The sequence below is a fragment of the Mus caroli genome, unplaced genomic scaffold, assembly GCF_978045245.1.
Source record: "Mus caroli unplaced genomic scaffold, Mus_caroli_1 scaffold_17, whole genome shotgun sequence".
In the NCBI taxonomy this organism is placed as follows: Eukaryota; Metazoa; Chordata; class Mammalia; order Rodentia; family Muridae; genus Mus; species Mus caroli.
The window spans coordinates 30,761,858-30,783,965 of NW_028227272.1; the positions used below are offsets into that span (position 1 = coordinate 30,761,858).

The 22,108-nt window shown below is 46.4% G+C and overlaps 1 protein-coding gene across 3 annotated transcripts in view; it reads left to right on the top strand.

Annotated features, from left to right (window-relative positions):
• The window catches only part of Heg1 (heart development protein with EGF like domains 1), an 84,376-nt gene that overhangs the window by 41,222 nt on the left and 21,046 nt on the right, over positions 1-22,108 (top strand). For all 3 annotated transcript variants that reach the window (XM_085832292.1, XM_021184955.3, XM_021184954.3), the window contains 7 exons: positions 234-1,529; positions 4,201-4,317; positions 5,301-5,420; positions 9,321-9,424; positions 12,011-12,069; positions 12,347-12,507; positions 16,161-16,295. In XM_085832292.1, the coding sequence (XP_085688418.1) occupies positions 234-1,529; positions 4,201-4,317; positions 5,301-5,420; positions 9,321-9,424; positions 12,011-12,069; positions 12,347-12,507; positions 16,161-16,295 (1,992 nt within the window). The remainder of the gene's footprint in view (positions 1-233; positions 1,530-4,200; positions 4,318-5,300; positions 5,421-9,320; positions 9,425-12,010; positions 12,070-12,346; positions 12,508-16,160; positions 16,296-22,108) is intronic.

Genomic DNA, 22,108 nt, shown 5'->3' on the forward strand with positions numbered 1-22,108 from the left:
TCAGGATCACTGCTTCTCGAAGGGGGGAGGGAGGATCTACTCTGAGTGACCCTGAATATATTAGCCTTCCTTTGTCATCTTCGCTCAGTGTGCTGGCCACGAGAAATCGCCTCTCACAGAGAGAGCATCTTCCTCTCTTTAAGTTCACGGATAAGACACAAAAGAGTATTGTCCAGTGCTTGTTTCGAAGGTTCCTCGTTTCCTTGACCCAACTTTGTCTTTTCCATTTGTAGTCACCGGACTTAGCTACACTCAAGAACATGGCTCAGACGCTGGACAGAGGACTTCCAGTGACCACACAGACCACGCCTATGTTCCGTCTACTTTCACCAAAGGAGAACGGACGCTACTGTCTATTACAGATAACACCTCCTACTCAGAGGCCAGCGAGAGCTCAACCTCTTCCGTTAAGATCTCAGACGCTCCTTCTCAGGCTCAGCCTAAACAGAGTAGCATGTCCTCCGACGATGATGAGCCTGCTCAGTCTTCCACAGAGCCACCAGTTCTGCATACGTCCAACCTGCCAACCTACATGTCCACTGTTAATATGCCAAACACCTTGGTTCTTGATACCAGTACCAAACCTGTTGAGGACCCATCCTATTCAGGGGTGCCTTCCACTCAACCCTCACCGTCACAACCCCAGCCATTCTCATCAGCCTTACCATCAACCGGGTCTCCTGGGTCTACCTCTGAGACAACCACATCCTCACCATCACCTTCACCCGTCTCCTTACTGGTGTCAACTCTTGCCCCATATTCTGTCTCACAAACAACCTTCCCACATCCATCTTCTACCCTAGTCGCTCACAGGCCAAGGGAGCCACGTGTGACTTCTGTCCAAATGTCGACGGCGATATCAGCCATTGCATTGATCCCCAGCAATCAAACAGCAAACCCCAAGAACCAGAGTACCCCACAACAAGAGAAACCCATCACAGAAGCTAAGTCACCAAGCTTGGTGTCTCCGCCCACAGACTCTACCAAAGCAGTAACAGTGAGCCTTCCTCCAGGGGCCCCTTGGTCCCCAGCCTTAACAGGGTTCTCCACAGAGCCAGCCCTTCCAGCCACAAGCACCAGCTTAGCCCAGATGTCTCCAGCTTTGACATCTGCCATGCCCCAGACGACTCACTCTCCTGTGACCAGTCCCAGTACTCTGTCACATGTAGAAGCTTTGACTCCAGACGCTGTAGTTGTGCACACTACCCCGAAGAAACCACATCTCCCAACCAATCCTGAAATCCTAGTGCCACACATCTCAACTGAGGGGGCCATCACCACAGAAGGGAGCCGGGAACATACGGATCCTACCACTCGGCCAATCCCTCCGACCACTTCAACCACGTCAGCAGGAGAAAGGACCACAGAGCTGGGCCGCGCGGAAGAGTCCAGTCCATCACATTTTCTTACACCGTCTTCACCTCAAACCACAGATGTTTCTACAGCTGAAATGTTGACTTCCAGATATACCACCTTTGCTGCTCAGAGCACCCCACAGTCACCAACAGCCTTGTCACCTCTAACCCCAGGTAAAGGGCATCTTACAAATACATTGACCACTAGGCCCTGTCCAACATTAGAGCTACAAGGGGCCTGTGGGTTGTGTGAGTGTGTAGACGTGGCTAGTATCTGGGTCTGTTTCATGACCCAGAATGACTCCCACTGAAGTACAAAGCATGAAATATGGGCAGTATGGGCCTAATTGTCTCCTGATATCCCCCACGTTATGTGATTCTCTCTGAAGAACGAGGAGAGAGAACACACCGGCCCTGTGTGATGTGTATAGAAGATACAACTGTAGCCTGTCACATCCTGTAATTGTCCAAGCATTTTAAGTGTGCCTTTAACTCATCTAAGGTCAGTGCCAGGTGTAGATGTGGGTTTGGACAGTGGAGACGCTGAAGGAGCAACTTTCACGGGGCTAAGGTGCAGAGTGTTGGCACTTGCCTAGCACACACACAGCCTCCCACAGGCTCTCAGGCACCACAGAAGAAAAAAGAAGCTTTAGTTTTTTTGTTAGAGGTAGAGGTCAGTTGAATGCCTGCTTTCCAGAGAGAACCCAGAGCTTCCCAGTCAGTCAGGTCAAGGAAGCACTCAGGGCTCCCCCCCACCCCCCACCCCAAGGCTTCATTCCATCAAAGAGGCCCCGAGGTCTTTGTCTTCCTAATTCTACTGCTAGTTTGTAACCAGAAGGCATGCAAACAAAAGGATGTTCAACAGACCTCTTCCCAGCGTTCCTTTACCTCATGGGTTATCTGTACAGTGTGTTGAAGGTACTGGTGTCAGGGGCAAAAGGCAAACGAGGGTGGGGGCAGAAGAAGGACAGCAGGACATGGGGTTCCCAAGGCACTTGTGGTTGATGCAGACTCCGGAAAAGAGAAGTGCTGTGGAAGGAGAGACAGATCGCATCTTAAGTTACAGGAAAGGGAGGGAACTGGTGTGTGTCGGCTACAGCAGAGAGCTCAGTATGTGGAACGAATTTCAGTTTGTGAGGATGAATCTGGAGTGCACGGTCATAAGCTGTCCCCACTGCTAGGCCACAGCACCCCCTTCTCAGCGACCTGAGTATGTCTAAGAAGTCAAAGATAATTGCTTCTCCAGAAAAAGAGATCTTCATTTCCACTGGCCAATACATACGGTCCCAGGTTCGGCAGGCTCCCTTAAAGCGAGTGTTAGCTGTTACAGTTGCTGGGGGTGTTTACAGCATGTTCACTGCAAACGATAGAATTACCTAAGGGCGCAGCGTTTAATCCTATAGGTGCTCTGTGCATATCGGTGATGCTAGGTGACATTTAAAGTCTGGGGGCTGGGGAGGCGACTCTGTGTCTGTTTAAAGGACATGACTGTTCTTGAAGTGATTCTGAGCTTGGTTCCCAGCACCCACATGGAGAAACTCACAACCACTTGTAATTCCAGCTCCAGGGATGCAGTGCCTACTCCTGGCCTCCATAAACAGTGCGCCCACATCTCTACCCACACCCCCACTTGTCTACCCACGCCCCCCCCCACGTACACATATTTTCAAAATGACAAATCTCAACAATAGCTGTGAAGAATAAGATTGTCATGTCTAGAGCAGCCCTCTTGTTTCTGGTTATTTTGAACGACATGACTTCGGTTGCCTTTCCCCTCTCCCCCAGGGATTTCCTCCCTGCAAGTGATAGAGTGGTTTTCAGCTTTTCAAAACCCCTTATGAAACAAGTATGTCATAACCAGAGTGTGACCCTTCCAACTATTTAGAGTAAGACAGAATGTGGGCGTCAGGGGGCAGAGAATGAATGGAAGACTCCAGGGTGACAGAAAAAAGGCCCTCATGGATTCAGATGGAAATCGCGGGGCATGGGACACCTGTAATCCTAGCACTTGGGAGGTGGAGACAGAAGACTCAGAAGTTCACTGCCATCCGGGTCGCCTAGGAGACCGAGACCGCAGTGAATACTTGAGAAGGGCATCCCCGTGTTTAAAAGATAGTTTTCTAGGCGGTGGGCAATCTGTGGAGGCCTGATTAAATTTCAAGACACTCAGACACTGAGCAGGGTGGTACACATGCAGGATCCCAGCACTTGGGAAGTAGAGTTAAGTGGATCAGGGGTTCAAGGCCATCCTGAGCTATTTAGTTAATTTAAGGCTAGCCTGGGCTACATGGGACCATCTCAAGATAGGTCAAAACAACAAAAAGTGCAACAACTACGAATAAATGTACATGTTTCGAGAATTTTCAGATAGAGGTGTCTAGAGTTTTGACAAAGTCCAAGAGAAAAAAAGGCGCCATGCATATGTGTGCCTTCCTGCACAGAGTGAATCTTGGAGCAGACAGGATAAATTGATTGGGGATTCTTTCCACCTTAGAACATGTTTTAGGTTGGCATTTACTTGAGTCCAGTAGAATTTTCTAAGTATCACTAAGGCAATTTAATTATTGGTCCTGAACCAAGTAGCCTGCAAGAAGCATTTAGTATTCGTGCTTACATTCAGGTATGCAGTTATCTAGCACTTGGCTATGAACACAAACTACATCTGTGCCCGGTACCATCACCTCTGTCTTCACACCTCTGGGGACCCTGCTCTATCTTAGTGGGTGTGAGTTTTTTTTCAGGGCAAGTAAGCAAACATAAGCTAGACCCAAGGGTTAACCTTGGGAATGAGATGTTTTCCAGAGCTGCTTTGACATCGCCTGTGTTATTCCTTCCATGTGTTTAGTCAACAGCTGTACCGTGAACCCTTGTCTTCATGATGGCAAATGCATTGTGGACCTCACTGGCCGTGGGTATCGATGTGTGTGCCCGCCTGCCTGGCAGGGGGAGAACTGCAGTGTGGGTAAGAGGCAGGATCATTTACTGGAATGTTACTTGGGCTATTGGGCTATTCAGTAAGATCCTATTTTCAGGGTTGACAGCATATACTGTGCTTGCAGAGGACCTAAGTTTGGGTACTATAACCCACATTGGGGCACTTCATTACTGCTTATAATTGTAGCTCCAACACAATTGGACACCTCTGGCCTCTGCAGGCACCTGCACGCATGTGTGCACATATATACACATACTTAAAAACAATCATTTTAAAAAAGCTTTTCTGTTTGTTCTAGAGTGTCCAAAGGTAAGATTTTTAGTTTAAGTGTTAGGATGCGTGTGTATTGTCTATATGATAATATGAAGGACCACAGCATGATACACACAAGCTTTTGGCCTGGTTCTGCTCTATAGATCCTCTACACCCCTGCAACACTGGATCATCTAGAACTCCCTAAAGATACCTACACTCTCCTGCCCTGGGCATTTACCCTGCTGGTCCCTCAGCTCAGAATCATACCCTCTTCCCAAAGATCTACTGGTCAAAATCTCTTTAGTCTTATTTATGATTTAAATATAATTTAAACATCTTTAATTCTTCCCTGCATCAAAATCTACTGTTTCTCCTGGGCATGTCCTTAATCCCAGCACCCAAGAGCCAGAGATAGTAGGATCTCTATGAGTTCAAAGCCACTCTGATCTACATAGTGAGTTCCAGGCCAGCCAGGGATAAAAGGATGAGACCCTGTCTCAAAGCAACAATAACAACCAACCCGATCTGTGTTTATCTCTGTACATGCCAATCCCGCCCTGTGATATAGTTAATTCTTCATATGGTTGCCACTGCCCTGGCAGGCAGCCATCCCCGTGAGAGCAAGGGTGGCTTCCCGCTCTTCTTTGGAAGCACACGACACACGACGCACGGTGCCAGTTGGTTTTAGTAGGCACCGAATGAGGATCCATTGCCTGCCACCCCATCAGCATGCTCTTGTTTGTCCCCTCCTGCAGATGTGAACGAATGTCTCTCCAGCCCCTGTCCTCCCCTAGCCGCGTGCAACAATACTCAGGGATCATTCACCTGCAGATGCCCAGTCGGGTATCAGTTGGAGAAAGGAATATGCAATCTGGGTAAGAGTTAAGTCTGCCTTGCAACTGGCTGCTTCCTTCCTAATCAAAGCCAACATTTTTTTCCAAGCTTAAAAAAACCAAGGGATATAGAAATGAAGCTCATTGCCTGTTATTTCAACACCTGCAGATGCAGTATTTTTCTTCACCTTTGATGATGTACATTATATTTTTATATATTAAATTTAAGAGATATCTGTAAGTATATCCCTGTGTCACTTTTAAAAAAAAAGGACAAATATCTTAATGCCTGCATAATGTGCTCATTTGTGCACAACAGTATTTGTTCAACCACTTTACCCTTCAATTAAAAAAAAAAATCAAAAGGATATTCCAACTACATAGGGGTTTTAAACATTATTTATTTACTTACAATTTCAGAGTGTTTAAAATTTCAGAGTGTTTATCTATTTATTTATATTTATATTTTAGAGTAAAAAAAAAAAAGAGTAAAATTCTGATTGCCTTCTGTGTCCACACATTCTCCTTGAGTTGTTAGCCACAGACTGGTGCATTTTGACGCAGCCACCTCTAAAATCAGGCCACTATATTGGTCATGTTTGTTCCTCATTCGACAGGTCCACAGAGCTGCTTGGTTTTCCATTCGCTTTTCATCCGACAGGTTAAAAAGTAGATCAACAAATGCAGCGAAGACAAAGGCTCTAGAGATGCTCAGTGGCCAAGCATGGGCCACAGCTGGTGAGAGGCCTGGTTTCCAGCCCACAGTTTTCTGTTGTACCACAGTGTGGTTATTATTAGAAAAGGGTTCTTGCACATAGGGCGTGACCCTTGTTGGGTTGCTGAGTTTAACACCATGCTTGCTAGAGAAGTTAGAATGAGAAATTCAGTTTTGAAGCTGAAACTATCAGATAAGATAATTGGCCTTTGGAACAGCTACAGTTGCCCAGTGTGAGGCCTCCTGAAGAAGTGCTCAGCCAGTGTTTTGGGGAGAAGCTATGTGTTGGCTGCAAGTGTTATCTGCATGAACCTCTAACAGCCACAGACAGAAAGAGCTTCTTAAGGCTGACACTCTACTAAAATAAGAATATTGAAAATTGTCTGAAATTTAAAAAAAAAGAGCATTATTTTCTAAAAAAGTGAAGTCTACATATGTAGACATGAGTCAAAATCAAGAATCCCTCTTAATTCTAATGCTTCTGGGTAACCTGGTCTGTGCAGCCACACTCTACAGGGAACTAGCTGAACGTGTGCAGTTGAAGAATGAAGGAGATGGGAATATTGGTTATTGCTGTTGGTGTTTTGAAACCCATGGTTTCAAATGCCTGACTTTAGGCTCCCAGCCACCACCTGCACTGACTCGCCAGAGCCTCAGTGTCCCCATCTGTTAAGTCAGATTGCACATTGCTCACTGCTCACTCAAGGTTTGGGGAATGTCGAATAAAATAATCTGCTTGAGTGAGCGCCGCCGAGTGTGAAGAGCTGTCCAGATGGAAGGCAGCGTTCACCAGACTGGATGCTAGGAAAACAAGCAGTTGTCGCAGGTCAATAGTGAAATCGGCAGTTAAATCTGAGATAAAAAAAAAATCTTATCTTATAAATAAGGTGGGCCAGCAGATAAAGGTGTCTGCAGAGTCTGACCAGCTGAGTTCAGTTCCCAGGACCCACGAGGTAGAAAGAGGAAACCAGTTTCCACAAGCTGTTCTCTGAATTTCACATGAGTGCTTTGGACCGTGAACACACACGCAAATGCACGCAGGCCAGCACAAAGTAAATCAGTGGGTTTTTTTTTTTGTTGTTGTTGTTGTTGTTTTTAACAATACCCATTTTAAAGCTGGGCGGGGTAACTGCAGACATGGAAGTTGTCTTGAATACACTAACTATATTAAAAACAGGGACACATCTGTGTCTTTCCACAATGTCAGAATTTATTGAGTCACAATAAGCTCACAAGCTACTTCAATTTCATTTGCTCTGATTTGCCAAATTATTCTCATCTCCCTTGACAGCTGGCCAGTGGCAAGCATTGGCTTATTCTAAATTTAATTATTAATATTAACTCAGATCACAAGTTACACATCAGGGTAAAGGGGTGTGTGTGTGTGTCACAGAATAGCTACAAAGGGGTTAAAGAGGCCACAGCAAAGTTCAAGAAGTTTAAAGAGGCCTTAGGAGTGTTAGAGAGCTAATACGGACGATGAATACCGACGACGAGAAGAGAATCAGTCCCTTTAGTGGTTAGATCAGGAACCACAATGGAGAGTTACTGAGGAACACATCAAGCTGCTGCGGGGTGCAGGCTTGAGCTGGGACTGTCCACGTGAAAGGAGCTTAGAGGCAGGCACAGGACTGTGAGGTGAAGCCCAGATCCACGTAGGCCACAGGGGAGAGATCTGACACAGAACCAGGGCCAGATGGACAAAGAGACAGAGAATGCCACAGCAAGAGTGGAGACTGAGCCGAGCTGAAGCCCTATGGTCATGCAGTCCCCGTGCATTCTGGGTAGTCAGATGCCAGGTTGCTGGGGCCATTGCCACAAGAGTATCAGGTGTCCTCCTCTTTATGGGGGGGCAGGAGTGGCTGTTGCACCCTTCCTTGGTGTGTTTCATAAGCTCTTGGAGCCTCCCTTTCCACTAAGGGTTTTGGTATGCCCCTATACTCATACAGATCCAATCTAATTGATAGAGTTTTGCAACAAGAAATGTAGTAGCCTGTGCCCCATGCTGGACAGGAGGTAGTGTTTTTATCCACAGCATGAAATAGAGTCAAATGCTTCTTGTATAATGGAGTCACCCAAGACAAAGCAGAGGCTGAAAGTCCCTGTTTTTACAATAAGCAGGAACTTAAGCCAAGCACAGCCTCCTCTCCACAGAGGTATAAATGCCTTGGGCAAATCCCTTCCAGGAAAGAAGACAGGGTTTAGGAAAGGACGGAAGATATTACTCATGCTAAAGACAGAAGACACAGGCAGGCAGAGAACGTCTGTGTGCCTTACCTGGGCAGTTTTCCAAAGGGAAGAGTCTGGATTTGAACCTGGGCCCATGAAGAGTGAAGCCGAGCAGGTCAGGTGACTGTGTGCAGAGTGCCCGCCCACAAGTAGCACAGATTGGGGTGGGGGGGGGAAGCGGTTCAGTTTTGCTAACGACTAGTCTTTCTCTTTTCAAGTCATTGGGCTTCATTGTTCGTAAACATCAGAGGGGCATGCAAATTAGAGCGTGCTGAAAGGCTTTCCCTTGGCCCAGAGTGTTTTCAAAGAGCTGCCTGCTGCTCCTAGAGAGTCCTAAGCAGCTGGCTTCACTGAACTGTGGAACAAGCAGAAGGATGTTAAATAAGAACTACCGGCTTTAGTCAGTTAACTCTGAAATGTTAGCTGCTTTCTCTGGCTCCCTTGCCAGCCTTCCTCTGAATTCAGCATGCAGCCCCTGTGTCTCGGGTTATTTTTCTTCTGTATTGAGGGGAAGATACGCGTTTAATATAATAAGATATAATTTAATATGATTAAATAATAATCGATAAATATAATTTAATGTAATGAGTGATAAGAGCCAGCTCTAAAGACGGACTGTTAATTTTTGGTTTTCTGCTCATTCTGGAGCCTCAGGCCTAATCATCAGAAATTGGTGTTTCCTAGAATTTTATTTTATGAGTGAAATAGGTCTCACAATGAGGGAACTGTCCTCCTTTCTGAATCCAGCCCTGTTTCTAACATGGCTTGTTTTCGTTACATGGCTGATAATCATGGGATCTTAGCACCTTGGAGTCTAAACCTACCACACACATGTGTCACTCCTTGGTCACCTAGATGAGGAAGGAGTGTATTTACCCTCAAGACACACCCAGACTGTCCCTTGGGGGAGTAAAGCTGGCCGTCCCCGGGATTTACAGCTGCATAGCCTTGCGTTGGTCTCTGCTGTGTGGCTTAATGGGCAATGTTTCCCTCTGCAGTTAGAACCTTCGTGACCGAGTTTAAGTTAAAGAAGACTTTTCTCAATACTACTGCAGAAAACCATTCCAACACTCATGAGCTTGAAAACGAGATCGCTCGAACAGTAAGTCTCCCCTACAGCGCTCTGCACGCTGATCATTAGTTTTCTAGACCAGATCTCATTCAGAAGTGCGTACTCCTTAGGGTCGTCTGTATCCGCCGGACTTACTTCTGTATTCACAGGGAAAGTTCAAGCTGAAGTTAAAGAAAAGAAAAAAGAAAAAGAAAAGTCTTGGAAATCAAAGAAAGGTGTTAGGATCTGAAAAGTGCTCTTCACAGGCAGTCCCCAGCTGCCAGGCTGCCAGGCTGTTCCGTTTTCTTGGGCAAACACAGAGTCAACAGGCACGATGATGCCTGCACCCATGTCAGCTGTGGATGAAGGGAAAAGCATAGCGTCCCATCTGCTGTTGATACCTGATGTGACCTCCTGTGTTCTCAGAGCTTGGAGAAAGGCCACTCCTTCCTCAAAGGATGCCAGCAGCCTGATCCTAATTCCGATTAGACTTGGAACTGGGCTTGTGAGCTCACAGTGTAAATTATCTAGAGGCCTTGGATGCTGTTCTTTCCCTCTTTGCTTTTATGGTAGAAAGGAAGAATGGAGAAATGGAAACGAAATGCAGACAATACATTTTTTTTTTTTGTTCTCCACTGCTGCCCAAGTCAAAGATTTGGTGTTTGGGAACTGAAACTTGCCATTACACTAAATTAGAGATGAAATGAAATTAGATTTGCCATTACATTGAATTACAGTTCATTCATTAGCCAGGAATTAAGTGTTCTTATAGGACTGTAGATTTTATTTGTATTTTAATTCCATTTCCATGTCTCATTTGTGACGAGGACTATGCCAGATGCTCAGTCCTGTGAGAGGGATGGTAACACATTTGCCGATGGGAAGCTGGGAGGCTCTGGAAGCTGACAGGCTTGTCTGAGTCCACACGAAGCAGAAGCAGTGTTGACAGCGGTCTACTTGGTCACCTATGTTACACTAGCTGCAAGTCTGGAAGTTTCTAGGAGCACTCTACATTTCAGTAATACACTAGGAGGACCCACAGAACTGATTGCAGGCCATGATCTTCACAGATCCAGTCTGTTGCACTGACAGGTTTTAAGTTCAAATTAGCCAAAGAAAGAGGTGCATGAGCCAGAGTGTCTGGAGGTCCCAAATGCAGAGCTTCTAGTGGCTGTGTCAGTATGGTATTACTGACATTGTTGGTACCTCTCGGCAGCAGTGTGTACTAACTATATGGAGTCCTGCCAGTCATAATGCTTACCTGAGCCTTGAGGTCTGAAGCATTTATTTGAACGTTGCCTTATAGACAAGGTTGACTGCCCAGGTGGCTGACTTCAGTCCCTAGGCCCTCTAGAGGCTGAGATGATGTCATATTACCCAGAGTTCCCTCTATTGTTGTGTGTGATCACATGGCTAGTGACAGGGGCTATGCCAGATACTCTGGCACGACCCAGGACTCTCAGCTCAACCAAGTTTTCCTTGTCAGTCAGGACACTCTGAATAAGAGCTCAGAAACTGCCTTGCAGGGGCAGAGGCATGGCATCTCTCGCCAAAAGGAGATTCATTGTTCCTCCTGCTTCTTCTGTAGGGAGATACTTTCTGCCTCCTGGTTATTCTGTAGGGAGATATTTTCTTGTAGCATACTGTAGGGCGTTAGAGCCCTGTGCAAAAGTGTAGTCCTTCTAAACAATTTGCCTAGCTTGGTTGGTTTGTTTCTTTGTTTGGACAAGTATCACCATAGGATACACTGGGCCATGGCACACCTGACCCCAACTAGCAGCGAAGAATTAAATGGCCGTCAGAGAAAGCATTAGCATGGGCTTTCTTAAGATAGCATTCTGCTCATACCTAGGTAAAAGGTTAATATGGCAGTAATAATAAATCATTGCTATACTAATGTGGCATTCAAACTCACAAACCATTTGGCACCATTCCACACCTGACTCCATCTTCCCAAGTCAGAGGGCTCTGAAGGCAGGTGGATCTACCTGGGATGAGATGCTGAGGTCCTCTGCTCCATTAAAGGGAATCTCGAGCTTCGCTGTCAGGGAGGCGGACACAACACTGTTGTGTTGCTCAGAGGCTTTCTGCTCTCCGTGGGCACAAGGCAAACAGGAGGCACAGGGCTCTAATGTGTTCCCAACAAAAGACCTCTTGACCCCCACCCCATCCCCATCATGTAATTTCCCACAGAGTCTTTTTGAGGAAGGACCTTTGTGGCAGGTCAACTCATCATTGTAGATTCTGAGGAGCCTGTAGTCAAACCTGGGGAGCTGAGAGGAGCTGAGCTTTGTCAGCTAACTTGTTCACTATGCAGAGTCCAAATAAACAGCTGCCTGGGTTTTTGTTTTTGAAACCCTGGGTCTTAGAAGGGATCTTCTCCTTTGAAGATGTTTTGTTTTCGCGGATGCAGCTCTGAACATTTCCTGCTGAGATTTGCCTGCTAATCCACTATCTGTCCTGGGGACAACAGGAAGATATTTAGGAGGGGGGGCGGGGATACAAAGGCCACACTGCTTTGAGTAAAACTGCCTGCTGATACCTTGGTGGTGATAGAAACTACCTGTTTTATCCTGAAAATAGGAAATTGTTTCTTGGCTCAAAGATTTTGTCTGACAACCGGGTTCTTCATTTCAGCTAAACGTGTGTTTTTCAACATTGCCCGGTTATATCCGAACTGCAGCCCATGTGTCTAGGTGAGAAACAGAATTTCTTTTGCTTATGATCTGATCTGTGGAATGGGGGGGGGGGAGAGGTAGGGGAAGGTGGGGTGGAGTGGTACTGTTCCCAAATCAAAATAAAGCCAGTCTCTGTTTTACAGCCAATACACCGGGTAACCCAAGACCACGGTCTCTGGGCCTTTATATTCTCCTATTCTTTCTGTGGAGAATGACAGTAACATGTACTTTGTAAGCTACCTGGAACCCACATGTCATTTCAAGTCAGTTAAGACCTTGCTAACTTTGCCCACAGGGAGCCCAGTACAGTGGTCATCTCACTGCAAACCACCTTTGCCCTGGCCTCCAATGTGACACTGTTTGACCTGGCAGACAGGATCCAGAAATATGTCAACTCCTGCAGGTCCTCTGCTGAAGTCTGCCAGCTCTTGGGGTCTCAGAGGCGGGTCTTTCGAGGTAAGATGGGAGACCTCTAGGTGAGGGGAAACCTGCTCTTCTTGCAGGTAGGCATAGACTTAGAGATGGGAGGTTTGGGGGCTCAGGCCCAGAAAAGTTGCTTCCCAGAGCTTGTCTTTAGAAGGTATAAGCACAAGCCTTCGTGACACTCAGTGCACACATCTGTCTACACATGGCCTTTACAGCATCAGCTCCTTGGTATCTGGCTCCTTCTTCTATACAGTGCCAGGGTGAGAGGAAGATATTACAGGAGCTGAAGGAACCAAAAGCTGTTACTCCCAGTTCCTGGGGAGACAGAAAGTGACATATATAGTCTGTCAAGTTGCCAATGATCCAACAATCTTTATATGGTGATGACTAAGAAAAAACAAAGAGCTATGCTCGTGCAGTATTACCTATCTTTTGTTTGTTTTCTATCATAAAGCCATAGAATGACTCAGAGGGCACAAGGCAGGATGCTCCCAGGAGTTCCATAATGACAGGACTCTCCCTTCTTTGTTCTTGTTTGGTCGGAGGCTCTTGCCCTGTGTTGGGGTAAGGCCAATGAGAAAGGTGACTCAGGACAAGTCTGGAAGACAGACTTGCATCTTTCAGGGATAGTTTTATAGCTGGGAGAAGAACACTTTTCTGGAATGAGAACCGCCCCTAGACACAGCAGGCTAGTCCCTCTTGGTGACCAAAGTGTACTCTGGTTAGCTCATTGGACCAGTGGTTGAGGTCTGGCAAAGGAAGGAGAGCTTAGGCTAAGTCTCCCCATCTGGCATCCAGATGTTAGACATAAATTGAAGGTATCAGGTTTTGGTGCCATAGCCGCTGGTTAGTCTAGGCCATTCCCAGTGGGTCAGGATGTTGTAACTGCTGGTCCAGAGCTTTCCTCGAGTGAACAGTTGCACTGCAGAGCTTGGGAGCTGATACTTAGCCTTTCACCCTGAGATAGGCTCAGGGGGGGGGGGGGAGGGGGGTTGGCTACTTAGTAACTGGGGGGAAATGAGCTGAACATAACAGAGTTGGAGTGTGTTGTTTCAAAGTTCATGCCCTGTTCTAGGGTGCTGGATACTTTGAGGCTCTCTGGTTGTATGGTTTTGTTTCTCTTGCCCAGGGATCCAGGGTACCATTTTTCCTCCCAGTGAGGTAGGCACCCTTCAGTTTGCTAACCATTTCTAGACTGCATTTGGCGTGGTCAGCATTGGACCAAGGTACTTTTCTGTTGCCAGCTTGTGCATCTGTGCTTTGCAGATCAAGTTGGCAAGATTGTGTGGATGCGCAAGAGCCCGCTCACCCAGCTGCTTTGCTTGGACTGCCCCCATGTGGCCTATAGGAAGACTCTTGTCCCCATGAGGAGGCCATCCTCACTGTGTTCCCTTCCAGTCCCTTGAGCATAAAGAGCCATGCCTAGTAGCCAAAATTGGACTCACATCTGTTTTTCCTCCAGATCTTCTCTAGGTTTTGCCAAAGGATCCGGCTCTGGCTCTTGGTAATTTTTCTGGAGCTAGAGAGGAGGCTAGACCAGCAGGTGCTGCACACCTCTGGGTTTCTAGCATCCGGGCAGCACTAGGATGCTCTGGACATTGCTGCTGGCGAGAAGGGCTTTGTCCCCTCAGTTCAGAGAATGTCCATCTCCCTCCTTTCAAAGCCCTTTAGTCCTCATGGTCTCCTGGGATTTAGAGACTTTGGAAATCCCCCCTCATGGCCTCAGCCTTGGCTCACTGAGTACTCATTGTCTATCTTGACGGATGTTATGCCCAGGAAAGACCATGGGAACGGTGAATGCAGAAGACTCACATCACCAAGGATCGATTTAAGTGAGATTCTGCATGGTCTTTTTGGGTGGCTTTATGAGACAACGTTCATTGAGAAAGCCACTTCTCATTCGAGGGGTGGGGCCTGCCCTCCCTGTTCAAACAGAAATCTGGCAGCAGGCAGGAACTGGTTGCTTTTGGCAATGAATATTCGTTAGCAGCCTAGATCAATGGGCAGGATGGAAGGAGAACTTAACATTGACTTCCAGAAAATACCCAATCAGAGTGGGATTTCCCAGCCTAGGATGGCCTGGATACTCCTTATGCTTGGAGGTGTTTTTCTCTGCTAAGTCTCTTTGACTGGCAACGCCTTCAGAGAAGTCAGATGTGAGGTGCCGGAAGCTGAGTTCCTCCCTGGTACCAGCTTTGCAAAGTTTGCCTGGTGAGATTTTTCCGTTTAAACATTTCCCCTTAAATACAAACTTTTCTTTTTTTTTTTTTAACAATAAACAAAGGAGCCCAGATTTAACATGTCGGCTTCCACTGATAAAGGCAGGAAATTCAATTCAGCACTGGGAACCGAAGCTGTGCCCTAATTCACCCGGCTAGACAGTCAGTCTCAGTTCTCAGGACCCTCAAGAGGGATGGATGCTGGGAATTCCACTCGGGGCCCATCAAGCCCTGGTGTCAGCTCCCATCACCAGAATTTGCCCAGGCAAGGGTTAATTTTGCAGAATTAGCAGGAACCTTCTGAAGAGCCTGGGGCCTTTTCTTTGACAGTGCCTACAAATTAGCACCCACTCTTCATTGTACAGTGCTCAGACTCTTCCCATCCCCCTGCCGCTCTCCTGGGTTCAACTTGCTTTTGACCCCCCAACAGCAGAAGCACACATCTGCCTTACTTTACCTTGTACATGTGAGGATAAGTTATTAGCCACTATCATGTTGGTTTCATAGTTCTGTTCTCTCTGTGCACCCACTGACGTGTATCTTGGGTGGTAAAAAATGTACTCTTCATTATCTTGGCCGTATTAAAACCTCCCAGAGGACTATGTGCCCAGCAGTGAATGCTTTTTGATACTAATAAGCTGATTCTTTATCAACCATGAGGTGAATACAGCCCCCAAATGAACACAAAACCAGCCTTAAAGCTGGGTTCTTTCCTCGTCTGCCTGTTTCTCCTGGTGATGGTGTAGCGACTGATCAGGCCAGTAGGACCTCCCCACCCCCACCCCAGCACATGCTCACCTACTGGTCTCTGTGCTGCAGATCCAATGCTGAATAAACCTTCCTAACACTGTAGTGGGAAGACAGACAGACAGACAGACAGACAGACAGACAGACAGACAGCTTCCTGCCAACCCTGGGGAATCAGATTACCATACAAACCTCGTTCTGTAATAAGCCTCCAAAAGGCAACACACTGAGAGCAAAACAAGCTGCCTTACCATGGAGTGGTCCTGGGCCCCTAGGACACAGAGCGCGGACATGTTTCCAATGTTTCCACTTGAGACTGGTCTGACTGCACTGGTTGGTTTGGGTCCAAGTTCCCGACTTCCTAAGAACATGGTCACATTTTCTGGGTTTGTTCCAGCTCCCACCCCCCACCTCCCTTACTCCCAGTCCTTCAACGTGAAGGTACAGAATACACCATACTGAGGCTGCATTTGTAGGTTGGGCAGCGCCCTTTCCTTCCTCAGTTTGGTTTCTCCATAGGGAATGCTTGTGAATATTTATTTACTGGCGGTGACCAGGGAACAAGAGGTAGAGACTGTGCAGGGCCTCAGAGGACTATGGTTCCAAGAAGACTCCGGGAAACTCTCCCCTGAGCCTATTGAAATAGCAAGTTCATGCGTCATAAGGTGTGAAGAAGAGGTTTGGTTTGGTCTCACTGCCTTGTTTTTCACATCCCAGCGGGCAGCTTGTGTAAGCGGAAGAGTCCAGAATGTGACAAAGAGACCTCCATCTGCACCGACCTGGATGGCGTCGCGCTCTGTCAGTGCAAGTCTGGCTACTTCCAGTTCAACAAGATGGATCACTCTTGCCGAGGTAGCTTCGGGTCCCCAGCAGTTGTGTGGCACATGCTCTGCAGCTGGTCTCTGCTCTGGGCAGGCGCAGTGCATTCCCTGCGGGTGGTCTCTGCTCAAAGTGTGATGCTTCTAAACTGGAGGTTACTGGCTCTTTCTATTTGACCGGCAGCAGGAATGAATACAGTGTTTCCTTCCAAGTATCTCCTGGTTTGTCATGGTCTAGCCAATACCATTTAATAGAAAAGGAAAATGAAAGCTATCACAAGGTCTCCCTTTCCCCTTTCCCTTGCTGTTAGAGGAAGTTAGAAAAATTAATTCTCTCCTCAAAGTGTTGTCTGTTGCCTGCTTATCACTAAAGGTAGAAATACAAGTACTGATCTGGGCCTGGGTCTGTCTGGGGGCACTGTGGCTTAGTAGTGAGTGTACTCAACGATGCCCAGGACACCCAGCTCAGAGCCACATTCTGCCTCACTAATCCGGTATCATCTTGAGCAAGCACTTCATTTCTCTAAACCTCAGATTCCTCTTCTTTGAAATGAGTGTGGTCACTTCGTTAGATGTCCCGAGAAGTACAGCTGTGACTCAAGTTGGGCTTTGTAACCCACAGGGACTTGCTTTTGTGTTTATCTAGGTTGTTGATAATTCAATGGGTTATCATTTTAAAGATTGCTTGGTATGTTGGAGAGTAAAAATCTAATTCTGCCAGCCTTTGGGAAGAAGCCAAAATGCACTCCGTTTGAGACAGAGACCACCACACTCAGTGAATGTGGTCCAAAAAGTTTCCCTAAAATCAGTTTTATTCAGCTCCAGAGTGCTGTGTCCCCTGGCTTCAAGGACAGCTACAGCCTGTGACAGTCAAGAAGGGAGTCATTACAGAGGCTCCTTTTTCACACACAGCATGGTCACCAGTTGTAATGTGAAAGGCACAGATTTCCTGGTCAGTCAACACCTTGCTGGCGACAGATGTGCTGAGATCCAGGTGAAAAATCCACACAAGGGCAAGGTGACATGCCACTGTTCAGTCAGGACCTATGCTGTGAGGACTCATTTCATCAAAGGGATATAAAAATATGTCTGGGGGCAGCACTTTCATCCTGCACCTTAGACCTGCTGACAGGGTTATGTTTAGATAGAAACTTCTTCAGAGGTGGGCGGTGCCAGCTCTCCACGTGGGACCTACAGGTTTGGAAGAGTGCCTGCTTTCGGAATTGGGCTTCTGGCCTGGCATGATTGGTCCCCAACATCCCAATGCCATGCCAGACTGTCGCTTTGCTGCAAAAGAAATAAACGTCCCTAGCTTCTTACCTGCTTTCCTGCCCTTCTTACAAACGAGGGCTGGAGCTCAGCTGCATGTGGGAAAATGACAGCACTGAGGCCGTGTGTGCGGTGCTATGGTGCTGTGTGCCATGGTGCCTGTGACACAGGTGAGCAGGACTGTGGGCAGAGCAGAGGAGCTGGCCTCAGAACTAGTCCTTCAAGGATGGCCTTGCCTGCACCCTTGCTCCTGACTGGTTTGGACCACTTCTTTCTACTTCCAAGTCAGCAATGTCCTAACCATATCTTACAGACAAGCGTAGCTAGAGGTTACCTTGGCTAAGCCTCTCTCCAAAAACAGTGTTTCTCAACCTTCCTGATGCTGTGACCCTTTAACACAGTTCCTTATGCTGTGCTGACCCCCAACCATAAAGTTATTTTTGTTGCTACTTCATAACTGTAATTTTGCACTGTTACGAATTGTAATGTAAATGTCTGTTTTCTGATGGTCCTGGCTGATCCATATGAGAACCAGTGCTCTTTATGGACATCTCCTTTGATTTTGTATGTAACTTTGAAAGTATGACAAAAACAATATAGAACTGTCTTGTAGGAGATAGTAAGAGGCGTCTGTATATATATGGGTGAATACCATATAAAAACTTGGCAATCTATAACTTGAATTGCAGAAATTTAGAAGAAAAAAAAATACACATTTCAATCCTCTGTTTACACAGAGATTTGTCCGAATTTGAGATGACTTGTGGAGAGAGGTGAGAAATGGTCTCCCCTTCTAACCCAAGCCTGTTTAGAATTCAGTAGATAGCCCAGCTAGCCTCAAGCTCACGATCTTCCTGTCTCAGGTGTCACCACACTCCTGTCTAGGTTGTCATTTTCAGGATGTGTGCTTTAAGTGACACAGGTATCCCCAACCTTATGCTTACAGGTAATGACCAAGCAGCAGCAAGGGGAGACCCTGATTAGCCTTGGGGCCTGTGAGGTGCTTCCTCAGCGGGGCAGGGCCAGCAGTCCTCTGATGATTGGATCTAGTAGGTTTGTGGACTCTAGCCCTGTCCGATGGGTTAGCAGTGACATCTTCTGGCCATTCGTGCTGGAGTGCAGACATTGAAAATTAAAATATGTGTCCTTCCTGTATTTCCTAGCTTCCTCCCACCACACAAGCATAGGTTCTAGCAACCTTGTTGTACCCTCTGACCAGGCTGAGATTAGCATTTTTAAAGGTCTTTTTTGGTGGGGGTGGGGGTGAGAGTTGATTTGTTTTTTAAAATAGGGTCTCACTATGAAGTCCTGGTTAGCCTTGAACAAAGATCTTCCTGCCTCTGCCCTCTTAGCTCTGGAATTAAAGGCATGCACCGTCACATAAAATTTTAATTTTAATTGTATGTGTTTGTGGGCCTTAAGTGTTACATGTGTGTACAAGTTACCCTAGAAGTCCAGAAGAGGGCACCATATCCTCTAAAGTGGAGTTACAGGTGATTGGGAGGGAAACTCCTGTCTCCTGGCATAACAGTGAGTGCTCTCAATCACTGGACATTCTCTGCAGCCAGGATTCTAGCAGTCTTAATTTTTTCAGATGGCAAGTGCCTTAAGACCCAACATTGAATGTAGGAAGGGTCAAGTGTCTAATGAAGCGGGCCATAGGACAACAGATACAGCTTAAGACCATCCCTGTCCTGCAAAGGCTTTACTAAGTGTTACTTAGTATCCGACAAAGGAGTTGCAAAGTGTTACTTAGTATCCTGCAAAGGCCTTACGAAGACTCCGCTGTGTACTTTAAGCTTGGTTTTGCTTTTTCCCTTGGCAGTAGGCAAAGCTCAGTGCTGTATATATGCAAATTCTTGCCACAATCGGTCTGTCTCTAGTGCTCCGGGTCAGAGTCCCTCTGTGGTGAGGAACTGAAAGTGCCTTTGCGGACAAGGTTTTCCCAAGAGCAGCAGGCACTCAATCTTTGATAAGTGATGGATACGCCCTTTAGAAAATACAGTTTAGGGGGGGAAAAAAAAAGTCAAGCCAGGCAGTGGTAGCATATGCTTTTAATCCCAGTACTCAAGAGGCAAAGGCAGTTGGATCTCTGTGAGTTCGAGACCAGTCTGGTCTACAGAGAGAGTTCTAGGATAGCCAGGCTACCCAGAGAAACCCTATCTTAAAAAGCCACACACACAAAAAAACTTTTTTATATATATTTATTTGTTTGGTCGTTTGTGTGAGTGCACATGTGTGACTGAAGGATAATCCAATAGCATTGCTTCTTTTTCTACCATATGTAGGTCCTGAGGATTGAACTCAGGTCATCTGGCATGGAGGTAAATGCCTTTACCCACCGAGCCACCTTACCAGCTTGTGTTCTTTCGATTAGAAAAATATCATTGGGGGGGGGCGTGGTCAAGATTCTTGTGATGTTAAATGAAAATAGCCCAAGCCGTCAGCTCGAGCGCATAGGCCGGACAACAGATGGAGCTTGTGCATAGTTGGGTGACAACCAGGAGTGGAAAGCTCCCCCCTCGGCACGTGAGGTTGGGGAGGTAGACAAATGTAAAAATGTCTTCAGGAACAAGTGTTTAGAATAGAATGGACTGGTGAGATCAGCCTACCTCAACGTGGAGGTGGGTGGAGAGGTGAGCAGTCCTAGTGGAGTACTTCCGTGGAGCACTCCTGTAGTCTGAGCCAGAAGTCATCCCTCATCGGCTTCCCACTGGAGCATGCCTCAGAGGCCCACAGTAGGAGGGGGACCTGAGTGAGGGCATGATGCTTTCTACTCAGGCCAGGGAGCACTCTGCTTGTTCTGTAGAGGAGGCCCTGCCTTCCTGAGACAGAGAACTCAGGGTGTCAAAGATTAGGGGATAAATCCTAGCAACCACATGGTGGCTAACAACCATCTGTAATGAGATCTGATGTCCTCTTCTGGGGTGTCTGAAGACAACTACAATGTACTTACATATAATAAACAAATAAATATTAAAAAAAGAAAAGATTAGGGGATTCAGCCTCATCTTTTCTCAAAATAGGACATGACACTCTATCTTGCTGAATAAAGGATTTGAAACACCTATTGAAAATTCTTATCATGAGTTGGGCAGTGGTGGTGCACACCTTTACCCCAGTACTCAGGAGGCAGAGTCAGGCAGATCTCTGTGAGTTCGAGGCCAGCCTGGTTTACAGAGTGAATTCCAGGACCGCCAGGGCTACACAGAATAACTCTATCTAAAAAAAAAAAAATTAAAAATAAAATAACAAACAAACAAAAACAGAGACATAGAGGGAGAAGGAAGGAAGGGAGGGAAGGAGGGAGGGAGGAAGGAAAGAAGGAAGGAAGAAAGAAAGAAATTTCAAGTAAAGAAACAAGGTTTTTACATATTAAAAGGGGATCAGCAGGATGGCTTGGTGGATAGGGACGTGGGCCTGATGAACTTAGCTCAATTCCCATATCCCATAAGGTGGCAGAAAGAATTGACTTCTGAGGCTTAACCTCTGACCTCCACATGCTCTGTAACATACACACAGCTGTACACACACACACACAAAATAAAAAATAAAATAAACAAACATGAACCTGAAACGGTACTGACTGGGCAGGGAGAACGACATGAAAAAGTCATTTACAAAAGAAGATGCACAAATGGCAGTAACTTATTAAAAGGTGTTCAGCATCCCTAGTCATCAGTGAAATGCAAATTAAAACCACTTTGAGATAGCACCTCACCCCAGTCAAAATGGCTGTCATCAACAAATCTGACAGCAAATGTCAGAGGATGTGGGAAAGGAAGCCCTGTGGGGATGCTGCTGGGGGTGGGGGTGGGAGGGCTCCCACTAATACATCAGTATGGAAATCAGTTCAGACGTTCCTTAAAAGATTAAAAATAGGACTACAGGAGTCAGCTATTTCACTTCTGGTATCTATGCAGAGAAGCCCGTGTCCTACCGCACAGATGTTCACACGCCCATATTTATTGTTGCTCCATTTACGATAACAAGGAAACGAAACTAACCTAGGTGTCCATCAACAGGTAAATGGATAATGAAAAATGTGGTGCGTACACAAAATGGAATGGAACATTACTCAGCTGTAGAGAAAATGATGTTACGATATTTGCAGGAAATAGATGGCAATAGAAGGTATAATGTTACGCAAGGTCACCCAAATTAAGAAAGAAACCAAACCAAACCAAACCATATGTCCTTCTCCCATATATGCAGACCCTGGCCTGTGATGTATACACATGCAAACAGTGTCAGTGTGGGTGCAGTATCACATTTAGAAAGGAGACCAAGTGAGGATGAGGAGGGTCAGAATAAAGACAAAAGGACACAGACCATGAAAGAGAACATAAAACTAACTGCTTTTCTAGTTTCAACTGTGTTGAACTTCTCCTTTTTGTGGTGGATAAGTGCATGAAAGGTGTAACTGATAGTTAAAGTATAAAACCCTAAGTGAGGCTCTACAGCTTCAGCCTAGAAGGTCTTAACTGTATTGAAGTTTACAGAAATGTATAGGATTTGGATCAGATCAAGTGTGTATTTCAGCAGGTGGCTGAGCCAGTGATGTTTTTGTTTCTTAAT